The following is a 20,489-nucleotide window of genomic DNA, read 5'->3' on the forward strand; positions in this document are numbered from 1 at the left end:
CCTGTGTACCATCACTCCAAACATCTCAATATTACTGCTTCCCAGCTGTCTCCTTCTCTTTGAATATCTAGGTTTCAGATATAATGATAGGTTATTTTCTCTCTTTGTGGATTATCATGGACTTTCCACTTTATTATACTGCCTGTGTTTTTTGTTATCTTGGTCCCCTTTATATTTTGCATGCGTTGCTGTTGTCCACATAGTATTTATTATAATCAGTAGAAGATGTCTGACTGATAGCACTAAAAGCTGAAATCTTTCATCAATACTAAGTTAAGAAAAAACAGAAAGAGGTTAACACCTCAGTAGCAAGCAACAGCAGGCCACAGTTTCCCTTGGGAAACAGAGTACTCTTGTGTCACTGGCCTATTTTTCCCACACGAATGCCTGGAAAAATATTACCACATAACCGGTAAAATATGCCAAGCTCATAAGGGGTTTGGTAATAGTACACGTTTCAAATCCTCAGGATCAACATACAACTCTGTACTGCACTAAATAGTAAAGAAGGATGTCCTTTACGACATGTAATATGTTATTTTCCTGCTATTTAACTACGTTCACTAGCTTCTGCCATCTTTCAGCTTCCAATACTGTACATTTATTTTCCACCTCCTATTTATCCAGCAGCAGCATTAATGCACTCCTGAAGGCTTTGCTTCTGCAGTGGAGTTGTCACATTAAGCCTTTGGGGTGATTCAGCACCACCATACATGGGAAAGAAAGGGAAAATAAAGATGTTCCAACTGTCTCTCTCAGAACATCAATGCTTAGATGGGAAACAGTCCCCAGAGCTTGTAAATGAAGAGTACATAAGCAGGAACCTGTGGAATTAATTGCTGTAGAACATCACTTATGCAAGTGATGTTTACAAGGGTGTCAAAAGACATTGATGAGCAAGGATAGCATCTATAGACTGGCTTGCTATGTTACAAAGCCACAAAAACTAAGTGGCTTTTTTATAAGGGTTAAAAATATAGAATTCTGTAACTGAGCAGGTTCACCATGAGACTTGAGAGCTGCAGTTTCCCACTGGGGCATCAAATGGGAGCCACCGCTCGAGTCTGAATAACCAGACAAGACTGACCAAACTTCAACTATACTGGCATAGCAAAAGCACAGAAAAACCCCTTGTAAATGTAGACTAAATAATGAACTGGTTAGATAAGCTTAAAAATGATCCCTTCATGAAAATTTCCAGGTAGGGTGACCAGACAGCAAGTGTGAAAAATCGGGACGGAGGGTCGGGGGGGTAATAGGACCCTATATAAGAAAAAGATTAAAATATCCAGACTGCCCCTATAAAATTGGGACATCTGGTCACCCTATTCCTAGGCAACTGTAGGCCACTCTGAAGGACATGATAATTATCTCTAGCCATAGGTTGCATGAAATCTCCTCAGTACTTCTTGACTTAACAAGATAAATAGTTAAAAAAAAAAACAAAGAGGCTGCAAGAGCCAGAAGAGACAATCTTGTGCAACATGATAGTGTGTAGGCCTCGTGCAGGGGCTGTCACGTGAGCTTTCATTTAGCAGATGTCATACTTTTCTTTTATTATAAAATTGTTCTTAATTTTTCAATATTTAACCTGTGTGTTTGATTCCTTTCCTCAAGCAGTGTTCTAGGACATGTGTTATTAAGTTGCCTGTTTTCTGCACTTTCCTTTCCAGGGGCGGCTCAAGGCCCCAGCATGCCAAGCGTGTGCTTGGAGCGGCAAGCCGCGGGGGGTGCTCTGCCAGTCGCCACAAGGGCGGCAGGCAGGCTGCCTTCGGTGGCTTGCCTATGGAGGGTCTGCTGGTCCCGTGGCTTCGTTGGACCTCCCACAGGCATGCTCCGCTGGTCCTGCGGCTTCGGCGGACCAGCGGACCCCCCTCAGGCAAGCTGCCACAGACAGCCTGCCTGCCATGCTTGGGGCGACAAAATGTCTAGAGCCGCCCCTGTTCTTTTCACTTGTTTTGGGAGCATATATGTCTACTTCACTATGTGCCTGATTCCAGAGCCCTATTTGAACTTTAGGTCAGGTCCTATTTCTTTATACTGTTATGGGGTGGGTATGATGTCTTTGAAACAGGTGGGTGAAATAGCCACCTTTCATTCAGTATAAATGTAAAAAGCAATTGAGCTCCATCATGGCATAGATAGTTGAAAATTAGGGCATCTACTCAGGGGTTGCTCTACGTATTTTGCAGCCCCAAGCATGGCAGTCAGGTGGCTTTCGGTGGGAGGTCCGCTGATCCCACACCTTCGGCATACCCACCGCTGAATTGCCGCTGAAACCGCGGGACCAGCAGACCTCCTGCAGGCATGCCACTGAAAGCAGCCTGACTGCCATCCTCACGGAAACCCCTGCGGCTTGCTGCCCCAGGCATGTACTTGGTGCACTGGTGCCTGGAGCCGCCCCTGCATCTACTGAATACAAAGCCACATGCAAAGCTCGAGTAAGCTTTAGCCAGGCAGCCCAAGGAGGGGTTCCACTGTGATTCGATAAACTCAAGGGCAGGGTATTGATTGGATAACAGCAGTGTGTCAGTGAGAGTGAATCAGCAAGAACCATCATCACAGAAGAGGAGCAGAAAGATAAGGAGACAGCTGAGCAAGTACTGAGAGCATGGCCCTGAGAAAAGGCCTTGAGAGCTATTCAGGCTGAGTGCTGGCTGAAAGAGGCTTGGAACTGTGAGCAAAGAAACTCCCGTTGCTTGATTTCTCCTATGTTGAGCAGGACTTTGTAATCCTTTAAAAACAAACAGGATTGCATCAAAGAACTCAGCTCCATCATCAGTTTCCCCTCTTCATTGAATCAACCCACAGGACTCACAATTTTAGCTAACCACTCAGGTCTAAACAGAGTAATAATATTGTGCATCTGCCACAAACAGTTAAAAAATATTCAGATGTATTCACAGGTTAACACCCTAGTCATTTTCCTTTCTTTTGGCCAGAGAAACATCAATAGTTTAACGACTACAAAGCTAATCCACTACATCAGAGTTTAGATGCGATACCTTCTACTAGCAGTGCATTTCTCCTGACTCGGGTTTACTTATATTGATCCTGACTCATGTATTTTAAAGGAGCCAGAGTTTTTGGTTACAGATATGATATTGCAATTTCAGGCTCTTTTTTTAAAAACAAATGAGTGCCTAATGTTAGGCACTTGACGTCACTTGTTATTTAAAATTTGAACATTTTAACCGTTGTTTCCAAATCAAATGTTGGACAAAGTTTTTGGAGAAGGCAGTGGTAGCAAGGTGACTAGTCTCATGAGAATTCATGATTTGAAAGAAACTGTCTTTTCAGGCTTTTAGATCAGGCCACAATTCTTGGCTGTTAAATGAGAGTTTAGAGGAGCAATTTTCACGCTGAGATTCTTGAGCTACAAGCCAAGCATCAAGGCTATGAATGGCTCTTGCAGGGTCCAAACTATCTAGTCCTCACTCTACTCACTTAACCTGGTCCCAAGCAAATCAAGTGAAGAACTGATCAGTGGAGTCCTCCTCAATCTGTGAAACACATCTGTATCAACCCGAATGGGGAACATTGAGCAAACATTGCAAAGGTCTGACTGAAAGATTTCTACCACATACTAGATGCTACATAAACAAATAATAAACAGTGGTGCTTCAACACAGATGAGCTATGATTTGGTCTTGCTGGGCCTCAAAGGTGAGATTTTTACCATTGCATAAGGAGCTGACAATTTAACTCATGATCTTCGGCAGCGGTGAATTCAGGAACGTGATCAAAATTGTTCAGCTCCACTACACTGCAAGACCAAACAACATTTTGTTAATGTTGGTCAGAACATGGTAGCACACATTCTCCACAAATAATGATAATGTTTTATCTCTGCCTGTGCAAATTTCCATCTTTCCATTGCTGTGCAGCCCTCCCATAAGACTGTTGTGTATTCCTTTACCTTTCTCTGGAGCCTTCTTTTTGCCCATCTATTGCTGTTGTCCAATTCTAGTAAATGCAAAGATACCCAAACAGGTGCATGCTGTTTGATGGGGCACTATCAGCTCCTCTAAATGGTTCTGCTTTTGATCTTCAAGGATCTTTCTCTGATTCACTAGATGTTAGGCTCTGGCACCATGAATTTCATTTTCCTTGAATGTATATCTGCACCAACACCTCCTATGTGATTTACAAACAAAAAAAGCAGCAAGTCTGCTGGGGAGAAGTTGTATTAAACAAGTCTCACCCAATGTCCTTGCCATTGGGTGAAGTGTTGCCTGAAAAGTGCAGAGCCTGAAAAGGGGGCAGCACTGGTCAGAGCAGGGATACGGTCAGTACCTCCTGGGGTGAGCTCATCCATCATATTTCCTCAGAAGCCTATGCTGACAGTATCTTAAACAATCCCTTATAGAAACTAAAACTGCTCGCCCCCACCTCCAACTAATGCCTAGGGAAGGTACAAGTGCAATCCTGCCTCTCTACAGGTTTGGGATGTGAACCCTCCACACACAACCGGCCTTGCTAGAGGGGTACAACTGACATCTCAAATGAGCCCAAATCATCTGATTGAAAATGGGCCTGCAAGCTTGTGAAAGCATGGACCATACTTAAGGTCACACACCAACCCTAGCACTTGTTTTCATGAAGAAACTGTGCCTGTTTAATTTAAATAAGTTTTTAAACCACTGCAAACCTCTTTGTGGACACTTTATTTCCAGTTAAGATGGGCTTTTTAGAGTATAGGAGAAGTCAATTGGGAGCAGGTTTAAGATAACCCTAAATAAGCCTCTTAAACTGGAAAAAGAGTGTCCACACAAGGGTTTGCACTGCTTTAACTAATTGATTTAAAAACTGATTTAAATTAAACCATAAACCATAAATTTCCTGTATAGAAAAGGCCCTAAGTAAACCTGAACCTTTTCTAAATGTGAAAGAGTTGATTCACTCCTGGCACACCGCTCATAGTGAGATTTATTGTTATAACAGCACTTTCCTCCCACAATCTCTGGAAAGAGCCACTCTGGCCCTGGCAGTGGTCTGCCTCTTTTCGTGGTTCCACCCCCCAGCCAGGTGACCTTTAGTTCCACCCTTTCCAGGGTAAAGAAGGAGTACAGTGCATTAAATTCAAATCAACATACCTCTTCACTCATTCCTAGGCTGGATCCTCTGCAGACTCTTCACCTCTTCTGAGGCTCTGCAGGGTTGTCCTCCCACTCTTGTGCAGAACAAGACTTCCCTGGTCTTTCTCCCTGGATGCCCAGTTCCAGACTCAGTAGCCCTTCTCCCCATCATGTTAGAGTGTTTCCCAGCAGCTAGTAGGGGAGCTCAGTCCCTCTTTCTCTTCTGGGTTCCAGAACAAGGACCCTGTGATAAGCACTAATGTCTGCTACCTCAGACTGCTCACTGCCTCTCTGGATGTCTTCTTACCTTGGCCTTTCTTCAGGTCCTTTTCCACAGCCTCTCTCTGGGCTTACTGTATATCTACCTCACTCTCTAGAGGCCTTTCCACCATTCTCTAGCAGCCAGGCTACAGAGTTCTTTCTCATAGTACTCCCTTCTCAGTGGGCTTCCTCACCATCCAGCTCCTTCTCCAGCTGGGTTGGTGCCTGGGCCACCCCCCAGATGCCTTGACTGAGTTCTCCATCTCAAGTTAACCCTTTTAGTGCCAGGCCTTACTTATTTATATTGCTATAGGTTGAGTAAGGCCTGTTTGAAACTGGTGGCTTCACATGAAGCTTTAAGCCATTTAGGATATATATGGTCCATTATTTACCTAATATATTTTATATGGGCTTGTCTACACGGGAGAGCTATTCTGGAATAAAATAAAGCATGATATTAATTATTCCAGATGAACTCTTCTGGATTAATTTTTATTTCAGAACAAGAATTCAAACGTGGATGGGAACAGCTAATCTGGTCTGGAATAATTCCATGTGTAGACATACCCTAACCAAAGATTTCCTTAGGTCTGGTGAACTCTGCTTAGCTAGTTACTGTTTTCCTATCTTGTGGAGCTCAAAAGCTGCTACAGCGTCACAGTTATGCAATGCGTTGTGGTGAGAGCTCATCCTTACTTTGATGCTGAATCTTGCTTTCCCTTAGCTGGGCTCTGACTTTTAGTATGAAATGGACTTGTATGTTTGCATTTGCTGCCCTCCTGATGTCAGTAGTAACAACGGTAGCATGTATTCAAATGTCTTTCTCCTCAGATTGTGATCATTTGTTTTTGCATATTCCTTGAAAAATGAATAAAGAAAAAAATATTGATGAAAAAGGTATGCCAAAATGGAGCATATATGGTTTGTTTTTTGAAACTCTTATCAATCCACTGAATCACTAGGGGCTAGTTATTGTATTTATACCACATCCCTGTTGAGATGGTGGAGGAGTGCAGAGCCCACCATCCCAGCAAGAGCACTGGAGAGATTGTGCCTGCCTGAACCACAATCTTTCTGGGGGTGCTCTGTGCTAATGTGAGGGAGATATGCATAATTTGCTCCGTCCATTAGGAGCAGATTACTCTCTCTAGTGCATTGATTCTGGAAGGAATGCAAAGACTATGAGCCAGCAGGTCTTGGGAGGCTTCTTGATTGTCTTTCTGCCCCTTCATGGCCACGTAAAGGCCTCTTTCAAGCTGTTCTCTAACAATCTATTTCTAGCTCATATCTGTCCTTTGCTGCTGGAGCTTATTGTTCCCTTACGAAATGGGATTTCTAGTGATAATCTTCCATCTCTCACCACAGGTATTTTGTGAAACTCATTCCACAATTCTAATAGACAGAGAGTAATGTACATTTCCTACCAACAGAGGGCAGACGCAGACAGGAAAGGAAAGTGGCTTATCCTTAAATGCCCTTATATCGTCCTTTCAGATTCTTTCGCATACTAATTTTCATGATAAAGCAGAGAAACAATGTCTAGGCTGTCTCTAGTTTGTATTAGTTTACTAAAGGGATTGTAACTAGGTCAGTATAAAATGTGCATGTCTTGAGTGTTGTCTGTCACATCCTGCTTACCTTGGTATGTCTACATTTAAACCACTACAGCCACACAGCTGCAGCTGCACGGCTGTATCATTTCAGTGTACACACCACCTGTCAACAAGAGGGGCTGTCCCCTCAGTATAGGTAATCACCTCCCTGAGAGGTGGTAGCTACGTCAATGGAAGAATTCTTCTGTTGACCTAGAGCTGTCTATACCTGGGATAGCCACATCTCTCAGGAGGCTGGATTTTTCACACGCTGAGAGAGGTAGCTATGCCAACGTAAGTTCCCAGTATGGACAAGCCCTTTGGCAGACATCACTGCATCAGTTACACCTCAGGTTTTGAAAGTTTTTCTCATAACTATAACAGCTAGAGAGTGAGACTAAGGTCTGTTCTACACTGGCAAAGTAGATTGACCCAGTTATGTCACTCAGACGTGTGAAAAATCCACACCCCTGAGAAAGGTTGTTAAGCTGACCTGAGTTCCCATGTAGACAGTGTTAGGTTGAGAGAGGAATTCTTCTGTTGACCTAGCTACCAGCTCTCAGGGAGGTGGTTTTACTACAGTGACAGGAGAACCCCCTCTTGTTGCTGTAGTGTCTATATTGAAGCGCTACAGCAGAACAGTTGCAACCCTGCAGCTGTGAAACTGTCAAGTTTTAAGTGTAGACATAGCCATACTGTTTTAAATTAAAATTTAGATTATGAAGTAAAAGCTAGCACCCTAACAAAGAAAAGAAATGAATATTTGCTCATGGAGCTGATATGATTTGACCTGGTTCAAACCCTGATCTTTGCCTTCCACAGATGTTGTAAGGGGTAAAGGTAAATTCACTGACGTTTGTAAAACACTTTAAGAATTCAAAAATCTTAGTTGATGGCTACAATCTGATTCCTAGATGATGATGATTTATTTGGATTGCAGCAGCTCAAAGGGGACCCCAGTCGAGGATCAGGGCCCCATTGTGCTTAGGCACAGTACAAACACAGAACAACAAAGATGGTCCTTACATATTTGCCTGGCCTTACAGCTAGAACTTTGACATTTGTAATCATTGATGGATTCTGGGAAGTGTGTAGATGAAATATTATGGCCCTTGAATTATGGTTCCAGGCTTGGTTAAATTAACTGCCCTGGGTTTCCCATCAATTGAGTCTATAGCTAAGATGATATTATACATAACAAAAGTAATTTGATAAGCAGGATTTTCAAAAAGGTGTACACTGGATATCAAAATAAAGGCAATGATGTTCATAGCTCACTGAAGTATGTATGATGTGTAGGTGGTGTGCTGTGTACACGTCCTGTGTATATTTTAAAGGGTCCCCACAAAGTAATTTTGTACAGTGTCTCTTGTAAAAGTAAAACTCTTTTGTAAAAATGCAGTTCAGACGTTTGCAAGATTGTGCTGTTTACAATTTTTATGAAGCCTTGATCAGTACATTGAAAAATACAGGTCAAATATATCCTACTAGGCTACTGTGGGTTTCTGCAGCAATTTTATAAGCAGTTGGGCAGAATGACCCATCCTCTCAGTCACACAGAAGCCAAACTATTTATCAATCATTTTTGGCTAAACCCTGTGTAATATTAGGAAATTTGGCCAGAAAACTAAAATACTCTGTCCTTCAGGACAATGCTTGAAAAGCTCAGGAGGGAAAGAACTGCAACCTAGCATGCCAAATTAACATAATCTCTCTATGAGATTAATTATTGTTTACTTTCTATGAGCATGAGACAAGTAATCTCTAAGGTACCCCAGTGAGGTAGGTAAATAAGTCATAGAAGTAAATCATGCACAGGATGAAATAGAAAAGCAGTGGAGGTAGTAGGGCTTAACATTAGACAATATTTGTATGTGCCTGTTACATGGAAAGCAGACAACTGCAGTGAAGAGGAGCTAAGCAGTGAATAAAAAAGGGAATTTTTAACCCCCCTTGAGGAACGTCCTCCATGGGGGTGAAAGGAGAAGAGAAGAGTAGTAGTGGCACAGAGGGGGAGGCAGTAGCAGCTGGAACAATATTTAGAGTGGGAGGGTGCTGAAAACCATTGAACAAAGCTGTTTATGATGGAAACCAGGACAAGCCAGGGGGTGCTGTGCCCTCCCCCCATTCCCAGCCGCCCTGCCAGGAGAGCTGAGGCAGAGTGGCACGGCCAGAGGGGCGTGTGGAGGGAGGCTGGCTCTCTCCTGGGCAGACTGGAGAGCAGGAGGAGGGGTTTGGCAGGAGGCAGAGCAGCAGACGGGATAAAAAGAAGATGAGACTAAGCGACTCCCCACCCCAACCCCAGCCTCCTGGGACAAGGGCAGCCTAAGGCGGCGGGCGAGCAGCCCCAGCATGAGCGAGCTGTACTGCAAGGCGGAGACCCTGGAGCTGAGGAGGAAGCACATCGGGTGAGCAGGGCCGGCTTAGGGCAAGGGCGCCGGGGCTGGAGAGCGCCCGCGGCAGGGCAGTGCCAGCGGGGCAGGGGGAGCTGCCGGCTTTGCTCCTGGCGAGCCCTGAGGACAGAGCTGGGCACGGTCCCGCTCTTCGCCCACCCGGCCCGCAACCCCCCGAGCTTCTCCGCGCAGTGCATCCTCCCTGCCTGGCCCCTCCGCTTGCCGGGCTCCATTCCCTGCACCAGCTGTGCACACGGTGCTTCTGCCCTCAGCTAACCCCGAGGCAAACGGGAGGCTTGGGAGGCAGGGCGGCGGCTCAGCCTGGGGCTGGGATCGGGGGGGGAGGAGGGGGTCAGTGTGTGACAGTAAGTACCCTGCGCTAGGTTACATAAACCAGCCTCTATCGCTGTTATATAGAACAAGGGTGTTTGTCTTCCTCCCTCCCGCGGCACAAGTTTAGCACAAGCTGGGATCAGAGGCTGCTACGTTTTAAACATTTTGTTCCCGAGTTTCAGTGCTGCTTCTGTCAGGAAAGCCGGAATACAGAATTAAACGATTTTTGCAGCCAGGATAATGGGGAGCGTTTTGCCTTTAAGGTTGTTTTTTGACATAGTTTATTGTAGGTCGCTTTGAAATAGACTCAATTCTAGCTGAAATCCATGAGCCCTGTATAATAAATGGAATGGGCATCTACTAATGGGCTTCATACTTAATTACATACTAGACCTATACAAATGACCAAAAGAATTGAGTTATTAATATTGTTAAAAGCACATGGTAATACTACTTTCCCCCAGAGAACAAAGTGTTTCCACAACATAATTTTGATGAATAACATAAAAATGCCTTGTGATCCATGGAGTCATTATAATAATCATTTACAGTTCTATAGCACCTTCACAAAGAACATCACAGTGCTTTAAAAATTACATAATCCCGAAGTTATACAGAGTTACCAGCGGGGAGGGCAGCAAACAGCAGATAACTACTCAATGTACTATGTGGAGAGGAAAATTTGGTAAACACCTGCTCTTACATAAAGCTTCAAGCCGGAGCAGCCAAAGCAAATCCTGCCCTCTGTTGCACCCAGGCAAATTCACAGTAGCTGCACTGAAGTTAATTGGTTTATCACTGAAACAGAGCAGATCCTAGCTTGTGATCTTGATTTCGAAGGTCTCTTATCCATAGTGGAAATATCATAGAATTTAGTTCACCTACCTCAGACATATGAAGGGCTGAGTCATCCTGTTGGTAACCTGTGGCTTCAGGGAATTTTGGCATGTGATAATTGGTGCTTAAAGTAGTAAATCATCTTTGTTTGGTACATTCTGTTTGTGTGGCAAAATAATGTTGAGTTTACCTATATCAAATTTAAGTCATCATACATAGGTAGTACCTCCTCATTGTAGGTAACTGGTGAAAGAAATACAAAGCAAGCAAGAGGAAGGTCAGTTTTTTAGTTTGTAATTCCGATATTTAAGACTTTGCCTCTTCCTGACAAATGCAGTCTCAAAAAGTTACTTATTTAATATACTGTACTTGATGGCAAATTGCACAAAAGTGAGGACCATAAAACTATGAAACATTATAGAATGCCCGAAGTACATTTTTAAAATGCTATTGTTTGGTTAATTCATGGGCAAATTTAGCACTCATAAAATGGGGGCCTAAAGGGTTTGTCTTGAGCATAACCTAGCACAGACAGCTATGGTGCAGATTTTCCACACAAACTCTGTAGTTGCTACCTTTTGTGCCACTCTTAAGCCTTGTCTAAGTCAAGATTGTGCAATTGTGATATAATGGGAGGTAGGATGAGACCATCAAATGCTATTTTTTTTCTTGTGACCTGAGTCAGGATTGAAAGTAATTATGAACTCTACCCTTGTCACGGTGTGTATCTGATACTTATTTATCATTTACTAAAAGTTAAATAGTATGGTTTCCTCCAGATCATGTGGTCTTGATTAAATATTTCACTAGGTCATGCCAAGTGAAAAGCTAATTCATTATTGCTACATATGAAAGTACAAAGATGCTCACTGACTTTCTAATATTATGCTACTACTAAAATACTCACTTGTTTAGAGTCCTGGGTATACAGAGCCATATAATGCCATCAATTGTTTTAATATGCATAAAAATCAATGCCATCATAGCATGTAGAGCCAGTCATCTCTAAGGGCCAAATCTTGTGATCTAAGAGTCTTGCTTGAGTACACATTGCGGGATCCGGCTCTGTAAGGCAAATAGTGATGGAAATCTCATGGAAAGAAGTTACAACTACTAACTGAAAAACTGTACTAAAGAAATGATATTTGATAATGTTCAGTCTGCTGCTTTACCTCCATTTCACTTTTGAATTGTCTTATAGAAGTAGATTTGCAAGAGTAAATAAAGGGGAAATACCTCTGAAAGATGCCCCTAGGTAACTGCTTGATCAAGCAGAAATTCAGACACTAAATTATTTCAAACACTACAGATTACATTTTATGAGTAACAGTTCAGGTCTGTGTACACAATTAATTGTATTGCATCAGGTCACCAGACAACATGGACAATAAGGATGCTTTTAGTAAAGCAGTTTTGTTATTTGGAAACAATTGCATCCCTCTTAGGTTAAAATAAGTACTATGAAAGGTTTCTAAATGCTTTCTCTCTATTCACTAATATTTCAGAATATAACTGTATAGTAGGAATGTGTGTCAGTGTTGTATGCTCAGAAAAGAAAAAAGAGGGGAACATTTTCAGAAGTGCCTAAGTGACTTTCAGAGCCTGTCTCATTAAAAGTCAGTGGGATTTGGATGCTTTTGAAAGCAAGGCTTCACCACTTTTAAAAATTTTGCCCAGAAAATCTCAGTACCCTAAGCCCGATTTTTCAGAAGTGCTGAGCACCTCTGCAAATTAAGCCCATTATGTGTTGGCATTTTGTTTTAACATATGGACTCTATAAATCTCATACATCAAATTCAGCATAGTATTCCACTGTGCAATCAATTTTTGGCCATATATTTTTTTTAAAAGTTCTCAAAAATTAATCCTATTTCCAGAGAGTTAATTTTATATAAATTTTCATAATATGTGTAAATTAATAGGATTGTGTCAGACCAACATAGCCAGACATCCAAGGATGCAATACGGTGCACATTCCATTGTGCTCACAGTAAACCATACACAGGACTTTTGTATACAGGGACAGTCGGGAATGTTAATCCGAACTATGTTTTAAATTGGATGAATTAAATCATATTAAACTCCTTGTGTGGATGCTTTTATTCAGAATCCAAGTGGCCTTAATTAAGTTTCACCACTGCAATTCTGAGAGCGTGTGTCTCAACACAGGAGTTTAATGTATTTTTAAATCATTCCTTTAGTTAATTTGGATTAATTTTTCTCAATGTTCCCATGTTTAAGCCCGTAGATACAAAAACAGAGGGTTGAAAATAACCTCATTAAGGACCTCCTCCTGTTCCCATTGAAATCAATGGAAGCCTTTTCATTCATTTTAATGACTTGGTTCAGGCCTCATTTGACCATCAGTTAAACTACAACATAGTATCCAAAAAAATCATGTTGCTTCACAGGCACTTCAGAGAAGAGACGGCCTCATTTACCTATAATTTACTGAATGGCTTTTGTGATTTTAATATTTCAAGCTTTGCACTTCACTGATATAAAATAGTGTATTCTCTGGACTTCAGCAGTTGTCCATATAAAGGTGAAAGTGCCTTTGAAGTCAGTGGCAGCTTTGCCTGTGCTGTGACTGCAGGAATATGTGGGATTTAGTTTTTGTTTTTCTAAGCCCTGAGATCATCAACTCTCAAGATTCCGAGGCAGGGCAACAATTGAGCAAGCTGAAATAATGTTATTTTATACTTTTTAGACCTTCATGCAAAGTTTTCTTTGCTAAAGACCCTATCAAGATAGTGCGTGCTCAGGGGCAGTATATGTATGATGAGAACGGAGAAAAATACCTGGATTGCATCAACAATGTCGCACATGGTAAGTACAAAAACTCCATTGACTAAGTTTACGTCAGAAATCAGAAGATCCTTTTTTCAAGGCAAGTTGACGGTGCCAAATTAAAGAGAACTCCCTGATTTTCTTTGTGTGATTCAGTAGCTGATCATGTGTCAGTAATTATTAATAATTTCTTGTTTAGTTGGCCACAGCCATCCAGATGTGATAAAGGCTGCAGTGAAACAGATGGAACTGCTCAACACTAATTCCCGATTCCTGCATGACAACCTTGTCCAGTATGCTAAGCGCCTCACGGCAACCCTACCAGAGAAACTCTCCATTTGCTATTTTGTTAACTCTGGGTATGTCTGAAGGATTTTTCATTGACACTATTTTGTTGCTATTTAACAAGGACATTGTCAGGTTAATTTAGACCCAGATTTTAAACTGTGAAAAAACAGGATTTAACAAAAGTAACACAATGTTTCCATGGAAATTTATTTCTAAATAACTCCAGCAAAAATTGTTTTTTGTTTTGGTCAGACTCAAAAACATCCTGTGCAGTGTTTGCTACCCTCACCTTGCTTTATAGTCTTAGTGCATGAAAACCAGAAAGTGAAACTGACCCTCAGCAAAGTGACATGAACTAGTCTGTTTTCATTTTCTATGCCAAGCTTATGCAAAAAGGAAACAAACAGGATGTAAATAATAGGAAAATAGATAATTTGGTTAAACTAAACTAAAATGCTTAACAACCTTTTTAGTCAATGTTCTTGGCTTCACTGAAAGAAATTATATGTTCAAATGCATTCTAATCCCAGATCCCCAAACAGGTATATGCAGCACCAAATTCATCCCTAGCATAGATCCCTGGAGAAATCAATGGCTTTGTGGACAGGTCCTGAACTCTGATGATTGATATGATTGGTCTTTAGCAGGGAAAATCCAGCTGTGATTGGAATCCATGGCAATTTTCCCATTGACTTCATTAGGACCAGATTTGACCCTTAGTATGGAAACTTTTGAAGCAGTGATGATCCTTTTCTATAACAACTAGAGGAGAGTACAGGAGAAAGATCTGATACCATGTATTTTCTGAAAATAGATCTGTGTATTTAGAAACAAAGGGATCAAGAGAAAATTCAGCAGAGAAATGTACTCAATCCTCTTTGGTTGATCTCTGTAGAGGCATTATGTGGGTCTGTTTTAATCAACAGTCCTTATTCTAATACAAAATGCTAAATGCTGCTATTCTTCAGTCAAAATAGATTTATAACCCAATATCCCTAAAGGAAGTGGATCTTTTTATTTAGCATAGCCAAGGAGTTTGCACATATCAGTACTACCTAAAATCCTTATTCAGACATTGCTATAATGTAGCCCCAGAGTGACTTGTATTCCCCATGACAAGTCTTCTTGTTTCTTCTTGTTCCAGCAAATGGATCATTTGGGGTATGTGAGTTGTAATACATTTTAAAGGGGGCAATATTGCAATAAAGATGATATATTTTGTTTGGGATCTTACTAACCAAAGCCTATCTAAATCTTTCTACAAGATAGTATGATGTACCATAGGCTGATGGTTAGAGAGTAGCGTGGTTTGGTGCTGAGTGAGAGCCCTGACTTTCAAAGTAAACTTGGGTCTTCATCTGGACTGTTGCTACAAGGCGCGTAGTGGGATCTGGTCCATGTGGAGGCTGGGAAGCTGCTGGGAATTTTGTAACTTTAATATGAGGGGCAGTTGCATTGTTCTCCAGCTGCTGGCTGCTGTATGAAGTGATGTTATCTGTACAAAGGGGAGGTAAAGGGCCCACAAGCAAACAGGGCTAGGGGAATAAAGCATCTCTTTGTTTGATACATATACAAAGAGCTGTTTTCCTTCTTATGTGGTATTTATGTTCTGAATCATAGCATTCTAATCTGTATGACAAAGCCTGCTGTGTTGACTGTTTGTATTAATCAATTCCATACCCTTTTTCTGTTTTAAATTAAAATGACTGATAAGTGCTTGCTAACCATCTAGCTCTGGTGGTGCAATAAACCATTCTGTGCTGTGTATAGTCCCCTAATGTGTTTATTATTTGATAGATCTGAAGCCAATGATCTTGCCTTACGACTGGCTCGGCAGTATCGCGGACACCAAGATGTGATCACCCTTGACCAGTAAGTTTGCAGCATAGCATAAATGAACGCAGCTGGCCACGCAGTATCTTTAGAGGTGGAGTCTATACAGTTGTATGATATATTTCAATGAAAGATCAGCGTTGTTGCCTTCATACAAACATTATAATTAAATACAGAAGGTTTCATTTAAAGTGATGCTAACTAGGTTTCGAGACACAATCTGACAACAACAAGTAAACTGAGATGTGAAGGGACACTAAAGTTTGGTGAGCCTGAAAGCTGAACTACCATGATAGATGTCCTAAACTAGGCCAGATCTCTCACACTTACACAGGCAAAACATCCAGAGAGCTACACTCAGTGGATGTTTAGCCTGTGTCACAACTACAGGACTAGAAAACTTACAATTCTATATATGTGGATTTGTGGTGGGGCCGGGGGGGTTAGTTGATCCAGACTGGGTTTTTTTTTTTAATCCTAGACACACAGAGTCACAGTCAGACTACATTTAATAAATCCTAGCTCTAAGGGCCCTTGTGGAGATCCTCAGTGGAGAGGATCCCAACACCTAAGTGCAGTGGCAGCTGTGCCCTGCCTGTGCTACAATTGTGGATGCAGCTGACAGATGATGGCTGGAGCAGAGGTGGGACATGAAAAGCTGGAGATGGGAGGGGTTGTGGCCGAGGTGTACTGGCTCCCAGCGATTCTGCATCCTTTCAAAATCCTATGGGCCATTGTTACAGGTAGACTTAGGAAGACACCAACTGTGTCTGTCCTTGCAGTGGCAGGGATGAATTTGGCTTATTGGTTCCAATCCTGCTCCACTGAAGTGAATAATAAAACTCCCACTGCCTTCATTAGGTTCAGGCGTGGTCAAATTAACTTGAGCAGCCCTCACAACCACCACGCTGGGGTTTCTGGGTACTTTTTTCTATTCTGGGTTGTGTGTGCACAGTTGTGAATTTTAGCTTTTCTAAAACCTTAATGATAGTGATTTTGCATTTAACTCCCATTGCAGTGCTTACCATGGTCATGTTTCTTCTCTGATTGACATTAGTCCATATAAGTTTAATCAGCTGGGGAAGGAGGGCAAAAAAGAGTTTGTGCATGTGGTGAGTATTTTTTCAATTGCATATAAATTACTGTCCTTTGTAGGTGTTTTTTCGCTTTCCTCTAGTCATTTCAAAATCTGTCTGTATGCTGGCTTTATTTCCCCAGATAAAATTATTCCTAACCTGTCAGACTACACACTCCAGTCATTTTATATCAAAGGATTAAATTCAGCAGAAATGTTTGCTGCTGGATTTGTAACAAGTGGCTTATTATTAGCTTTGATGCTGAATTGCTTCACGCTATTATCATGAATTGTGATACAATGTAATGATATATTAATTTATGGGTAAGGAAATCAGTAAACAGCTGTTATGCAATTAGCGCTCATCTGGTTAAAGCTAGAGTGAGCCCTCCACTGCAAATCTCCAACCCAAAGTAATAGGTAGGCTTCCATCCAGCTATCTCCCACTCTAGAACTGGTGCTACAGCTCTCCATGCCAATGACATTCCCCAGGCTGGTTTCTATCTTCCAATGACCCTTCTCCAGCCACTGGAACCCTCCCCACACCATTTGTAGGGTTTGGCAAGCCTGGGGCAGGCCCACCTTCTCTCACAAACTAGGAAGCCAAGCAGTACAACTGAAGCATAGGTTTTCCGTGGAAGGAAGGGGCATCAACCATTCTTGCAGTCTGTAAGAACTGAAGTCAGTTAGCACTATAGACCAGGAACTGGCAGTGGCTATGGGCTGAATGGATGTATGTGGTGGAAGGCTCTTTGAAGAATGGAGGCCTGTAAGGTTGCTAGCACTAAGTGGCTAAGGCTGCCGCTGAGGAAAGTGCATTGACATCGCTCTGAATAATGACTACAAGGTTATTCCCTGAATGAGTTAAATTTAAACAAGGGGAATAGTCCTCCCCTCATACATTTACTCATCTCTGTATTTCCCATAAACAGATCAGCACTAAGGCCTGGAAAAGAAGACATTAGGCAAATATCTATTTCACATCTAGAGGAAAGTATCTTTCCTGTAATACATGGTACAATCTTCAACTCCTAATAGTGTACATAAAGTTCAAGGCAGAAATTCAGAATATCCAAACTTTGTGATATGTATGAGAGAAGGTGGTATTTTTTCCGATATAGTTACATTCCTAATGAAAAACACTGGGAACTGTCCAATAGAAAATGAATATTGCAAGGAGGCATGCATTTGGAATAAACTCTGCTGCTTTCAGGCTCCTTCTCCAGATATCTACAGAGGAAAATACAGGGAAGATCATCCAGATCCAGCAAGTGCTTATGCAGATGATGTGAAAAAGATTATTGAAGAAGCTGAGAAGAATGGGGGCAAGGTTTGTAGCATGAGCTGTGGAAACATTGTAACCCCATTCATGTTTAGTAATGAAACTACACGTTAGCAACAGAATAGGGGGAAAGAGGACAAAAGATCAGCATCTATACAGTGCAATTTTTTCTCCTTTTCTGCCTTCATTTTTCTGTTATGGGTTTTATGTTCTAAGGCTTCCATTTTCCCCTTGATGCACTTTCATAACTCTCATTAACATCCATGAAAGTTATATGCAAGGATCAAGAGGAGAATAGACTCATAAAGGAGCAACTAAATCCAAAGTACCGGTAGTTTAATTAATTATTTTGTGAGCCTTTGAAACACGATCAAGCTTTCGAGTCCTATTTGGAGATTATGGTGAAAGTCCTAGACAGGATATGTAGAAAACCACTGCCTGGAGAACTGATGAATGAGGAAAATCATATTTCTAAATTTACCATTGCATTCAAGCACATTGAGATAAATTTATTGCACTTTCATGCCTCATAGCTTGGAATCCATGTACAAGCTGGTGATCACCACCACCCTTAACGTCTATGAAATTTGATTCAGAGTGTCTGTTACCCCGTGCTTCCTGGGGCAATTCTAATTTTTTTTGAAGACTGCTAGGGACTGATCTAAAGCCTGCTAAAGCCAATAGAAAGCCTGCAATGGATGTTGGATCAAACAGTCCCTTTTTAGTCCAAAGGTTTACATCACCTGTCTTATAGTTTCTTCATCATTTTTTTCTTTTTTTGACTAACTGACAGGTTTTTTTTCTTTTCTTGTCTTCCTTTTTTCCCTCCTTTTGCATATCTTCTTAGGTTTTGGTGCCGTAGACCTGTGACAGGACAAGTTGTGATAAAGGCTAAAGTCTCACATGCTATGGGGACCCTCGTACTGTTTGGCAGTAGTGTGCCTCTTCGAATATAGTGTACGCTTCTTTACACGTTACCGCTCGACCTTGTTTCCAGGAAGACTGCACTGCTGGCCAGCTCGCATGCACCTGTTGATGCTCAGGGAGGGTTGCACAAGCGGTGTGGGAGGCAATCTGTTACATAGCAGACTTGTGGTGACGCTCCTGGGAGATTTGGGGTAACACTGTCTGTGCTGCACAGACTTGATGTTGACAAGGAATGTAAAACTTGATGTTCCAGTGTATCTGATCTGCTGCTGTTGCCCTTTCTGATGTGAAATAACTACTTTTTTTCATTCCTAGCAACTGGAATTACTTCACCTCTAGATTCTCTTTTGTGAAGTCCCTTGCCCTAATGTATTGATTGTTTAGTCATTTGCCTGAGGCAGGGGTGCCTAAAGCATAGCCAGGGTGTTCTAAAAATGCAAACTCTGTCTGCCCTGTCCCTGGCCACCACAGGTTTCTACTGCTGGTATTCCCTGACACTAAGCAATTTCTATTCATCTATCAGGGCAATCACGAGTACCAGTAAGTATGCTTTTTTTTTTTTTTAATTGAAATTTCTATGTAAACTTACATGGACCTCATGAGCCTGATCCAACTCCGACTGAGGCCAGTGGGCCATCAGTGGCTGGTGGCTTAGGTCCTGGATGTGGCCCTTTGATTTCTGGCAGGCTGCCAGCGTGGACCTTGGCATTGCAAATTTGGGCACCCCAATGGAAATCTTATGCTATAGCCATTGACAACAGACCACAGCTGTCCATCCTGGCATGTTATTAAAGTCACCCAGATATTTACAATTTTTCTGTAAGAGTTAGCTTATTTGCAAAGGCTAGATAGAGGAACATTGCTCTTACTTCATCTTCTTTTATGTAGATTGCAGCCTTTATTGCTGAATCCATGCAGAGTTGCGGAGGCCAAATAATTCCACCTGCAGGCTACTTCCAGAAAGTGGCAGAGTATGTACAATACTTGGAATGGGCATAGCTGAGAAGTTACGCAGAGTAATAGTTGAGGCTATAGGCTTATCCCTTAGGGGGGTTTTGTCCTTCCTTTTTGTTCCACCTTTTAAATACTATTACGTAACTCATGTCCAATGGAATTTTTATTTATCATTCACTTTAAAAAATACAATCCATATGTGTATCATTAAAAAGCAAACAAGCGGCTTGAAATGGAGTAATTTAAACATCAACCATAAAATACAGTTGTGGGGTTTTGTCTGAAATCTTCTAAATTAATTGTATGCTCATCGGGGACAGGGACTGAGTCAAATTGTAAACTTCTGTAACACATACTCCTTTGTACTAAAATTAGGCCTAGACACTAGAATCCTATTATGTGGTGTGGCATTTGGACTGTTCCTTTTGTTTTCAGATATGTGCATAAGGCAGGTGGCATATTCATAGCTGATGAAGTCCAGGTTGGTTTTGGTCGAGTTGGGAAACATTTTTGGGGTTTCCAGTTGCAAGGCAAAGACTTCGTACCTGACATTGTCACCATGGGAAAGCCAATTGGCAATGGCCATCCAATGTCTTGTGTGGTTACAACAAGAGAGATTGCTGAAGCTTTCGGTGCCTCTGGATTGGAGTATTTCAACACGGTAACTTTCCAGATGAAAGTCTTCCTTTTTTCTCCTACAGCAACTTTAGTCTGTATTCTGTGCTTTCTGATGATGGGTTGATAGAGCTGGAGAACTGTAAGGGCCTACATTTCAAAAAACTCAGTATCCACCTTTGGAGCCAGATTTTCGAAAGGGCTCTGCTCCCATGTAGACTCCTGTAAGGA

The 20,489-nt window shown here is 41.8% G+C and overlaps 1 protein-coding gene and 1 long non-coding RNA gene across 2 annotated transcripts in view; one reads left to right on the forward strand and one right to left on the reverse strand.

The window, feature by feature from the left end:
* The window catches only part of LOC116837669 (uncharacterized), a 21,886-nt gene continuing 1,397 nt past the window's right edge, over window positions 1-20,489 (reverse strand). The window contains exons 2-6 of the long non-coding RNA XR_004376750.2: window positions 11,402-11,559; window positions 10,543-10,737; window positions 5,097-6,197; window positions 3,920-4,137; window positions 1-67 (exon numbers count right to left, since the gene is read on the reverse strand). This is a non-coding gene — a long non-coding RNA (uncharacterized LOC116837669). The remainder of the gene's footprint in view (window positions 68-3,919; window positions 4,138-5,096; window positions 6,198-10,542; window positions 10,738-11,401; window positions 11,560-20,489) is intronic.
* Window positions 9,149-20,489, forward strand: part of ETNPPL (ethanolamine-phosphate phospho-lyase) — a 19,369-nt gene continuing 8,028 nt past the window's right edge. The window contains exons 1-8 of the mRNA XM_032802243.2: window positions 9,149-9,339; window positions 13,205-13,323; window positions 13,484-13,643; window positions 15,370-15,444; window positions 16,424-16,517; window positions 17,694-17,810; window positions 19,578-19,660; window positions 20,079-20,304. Of these exons, the coding sequence (XP_032658134.1) occupies window positions 9,284-9,339; window positions 13,205-13,323; window positions 13,484-13,643; window positions 15,370-15,444; window positions 16,424-16,517; window positions 17,694-17,810; window positions 19,578-19,660; window positions 20,079-20,304 (930 nt within the window). The 5' untranslated portion in view covers window positions 9,149-9,283. The remainder of the gene's footprint in view (window positions 9,340-13,204; window positions 13,324-13,483; window positions 13,644-15,369; window positions 15,445-16,423; window positions 16,518-17,693; window positions 17,811-19,577; window positions 19,661-20,078; window positions 20,305-20,489) is intronic.

This window comes from Chelonoidis abingdonii, chromosome 5 (genome assembly GCF_003597395.2).
Source record: "Chelonoidis abingdonii isolate Lonesome George chromosome 5, CheloAbing_2.0, whole genome shotgun sequence".
NCBI classification, from domain to species: Eukaryota; Metazoa; Chordata; order Testudines; family Testudinidae; genus Chelonoidis; species Chelonoidis abingdonii.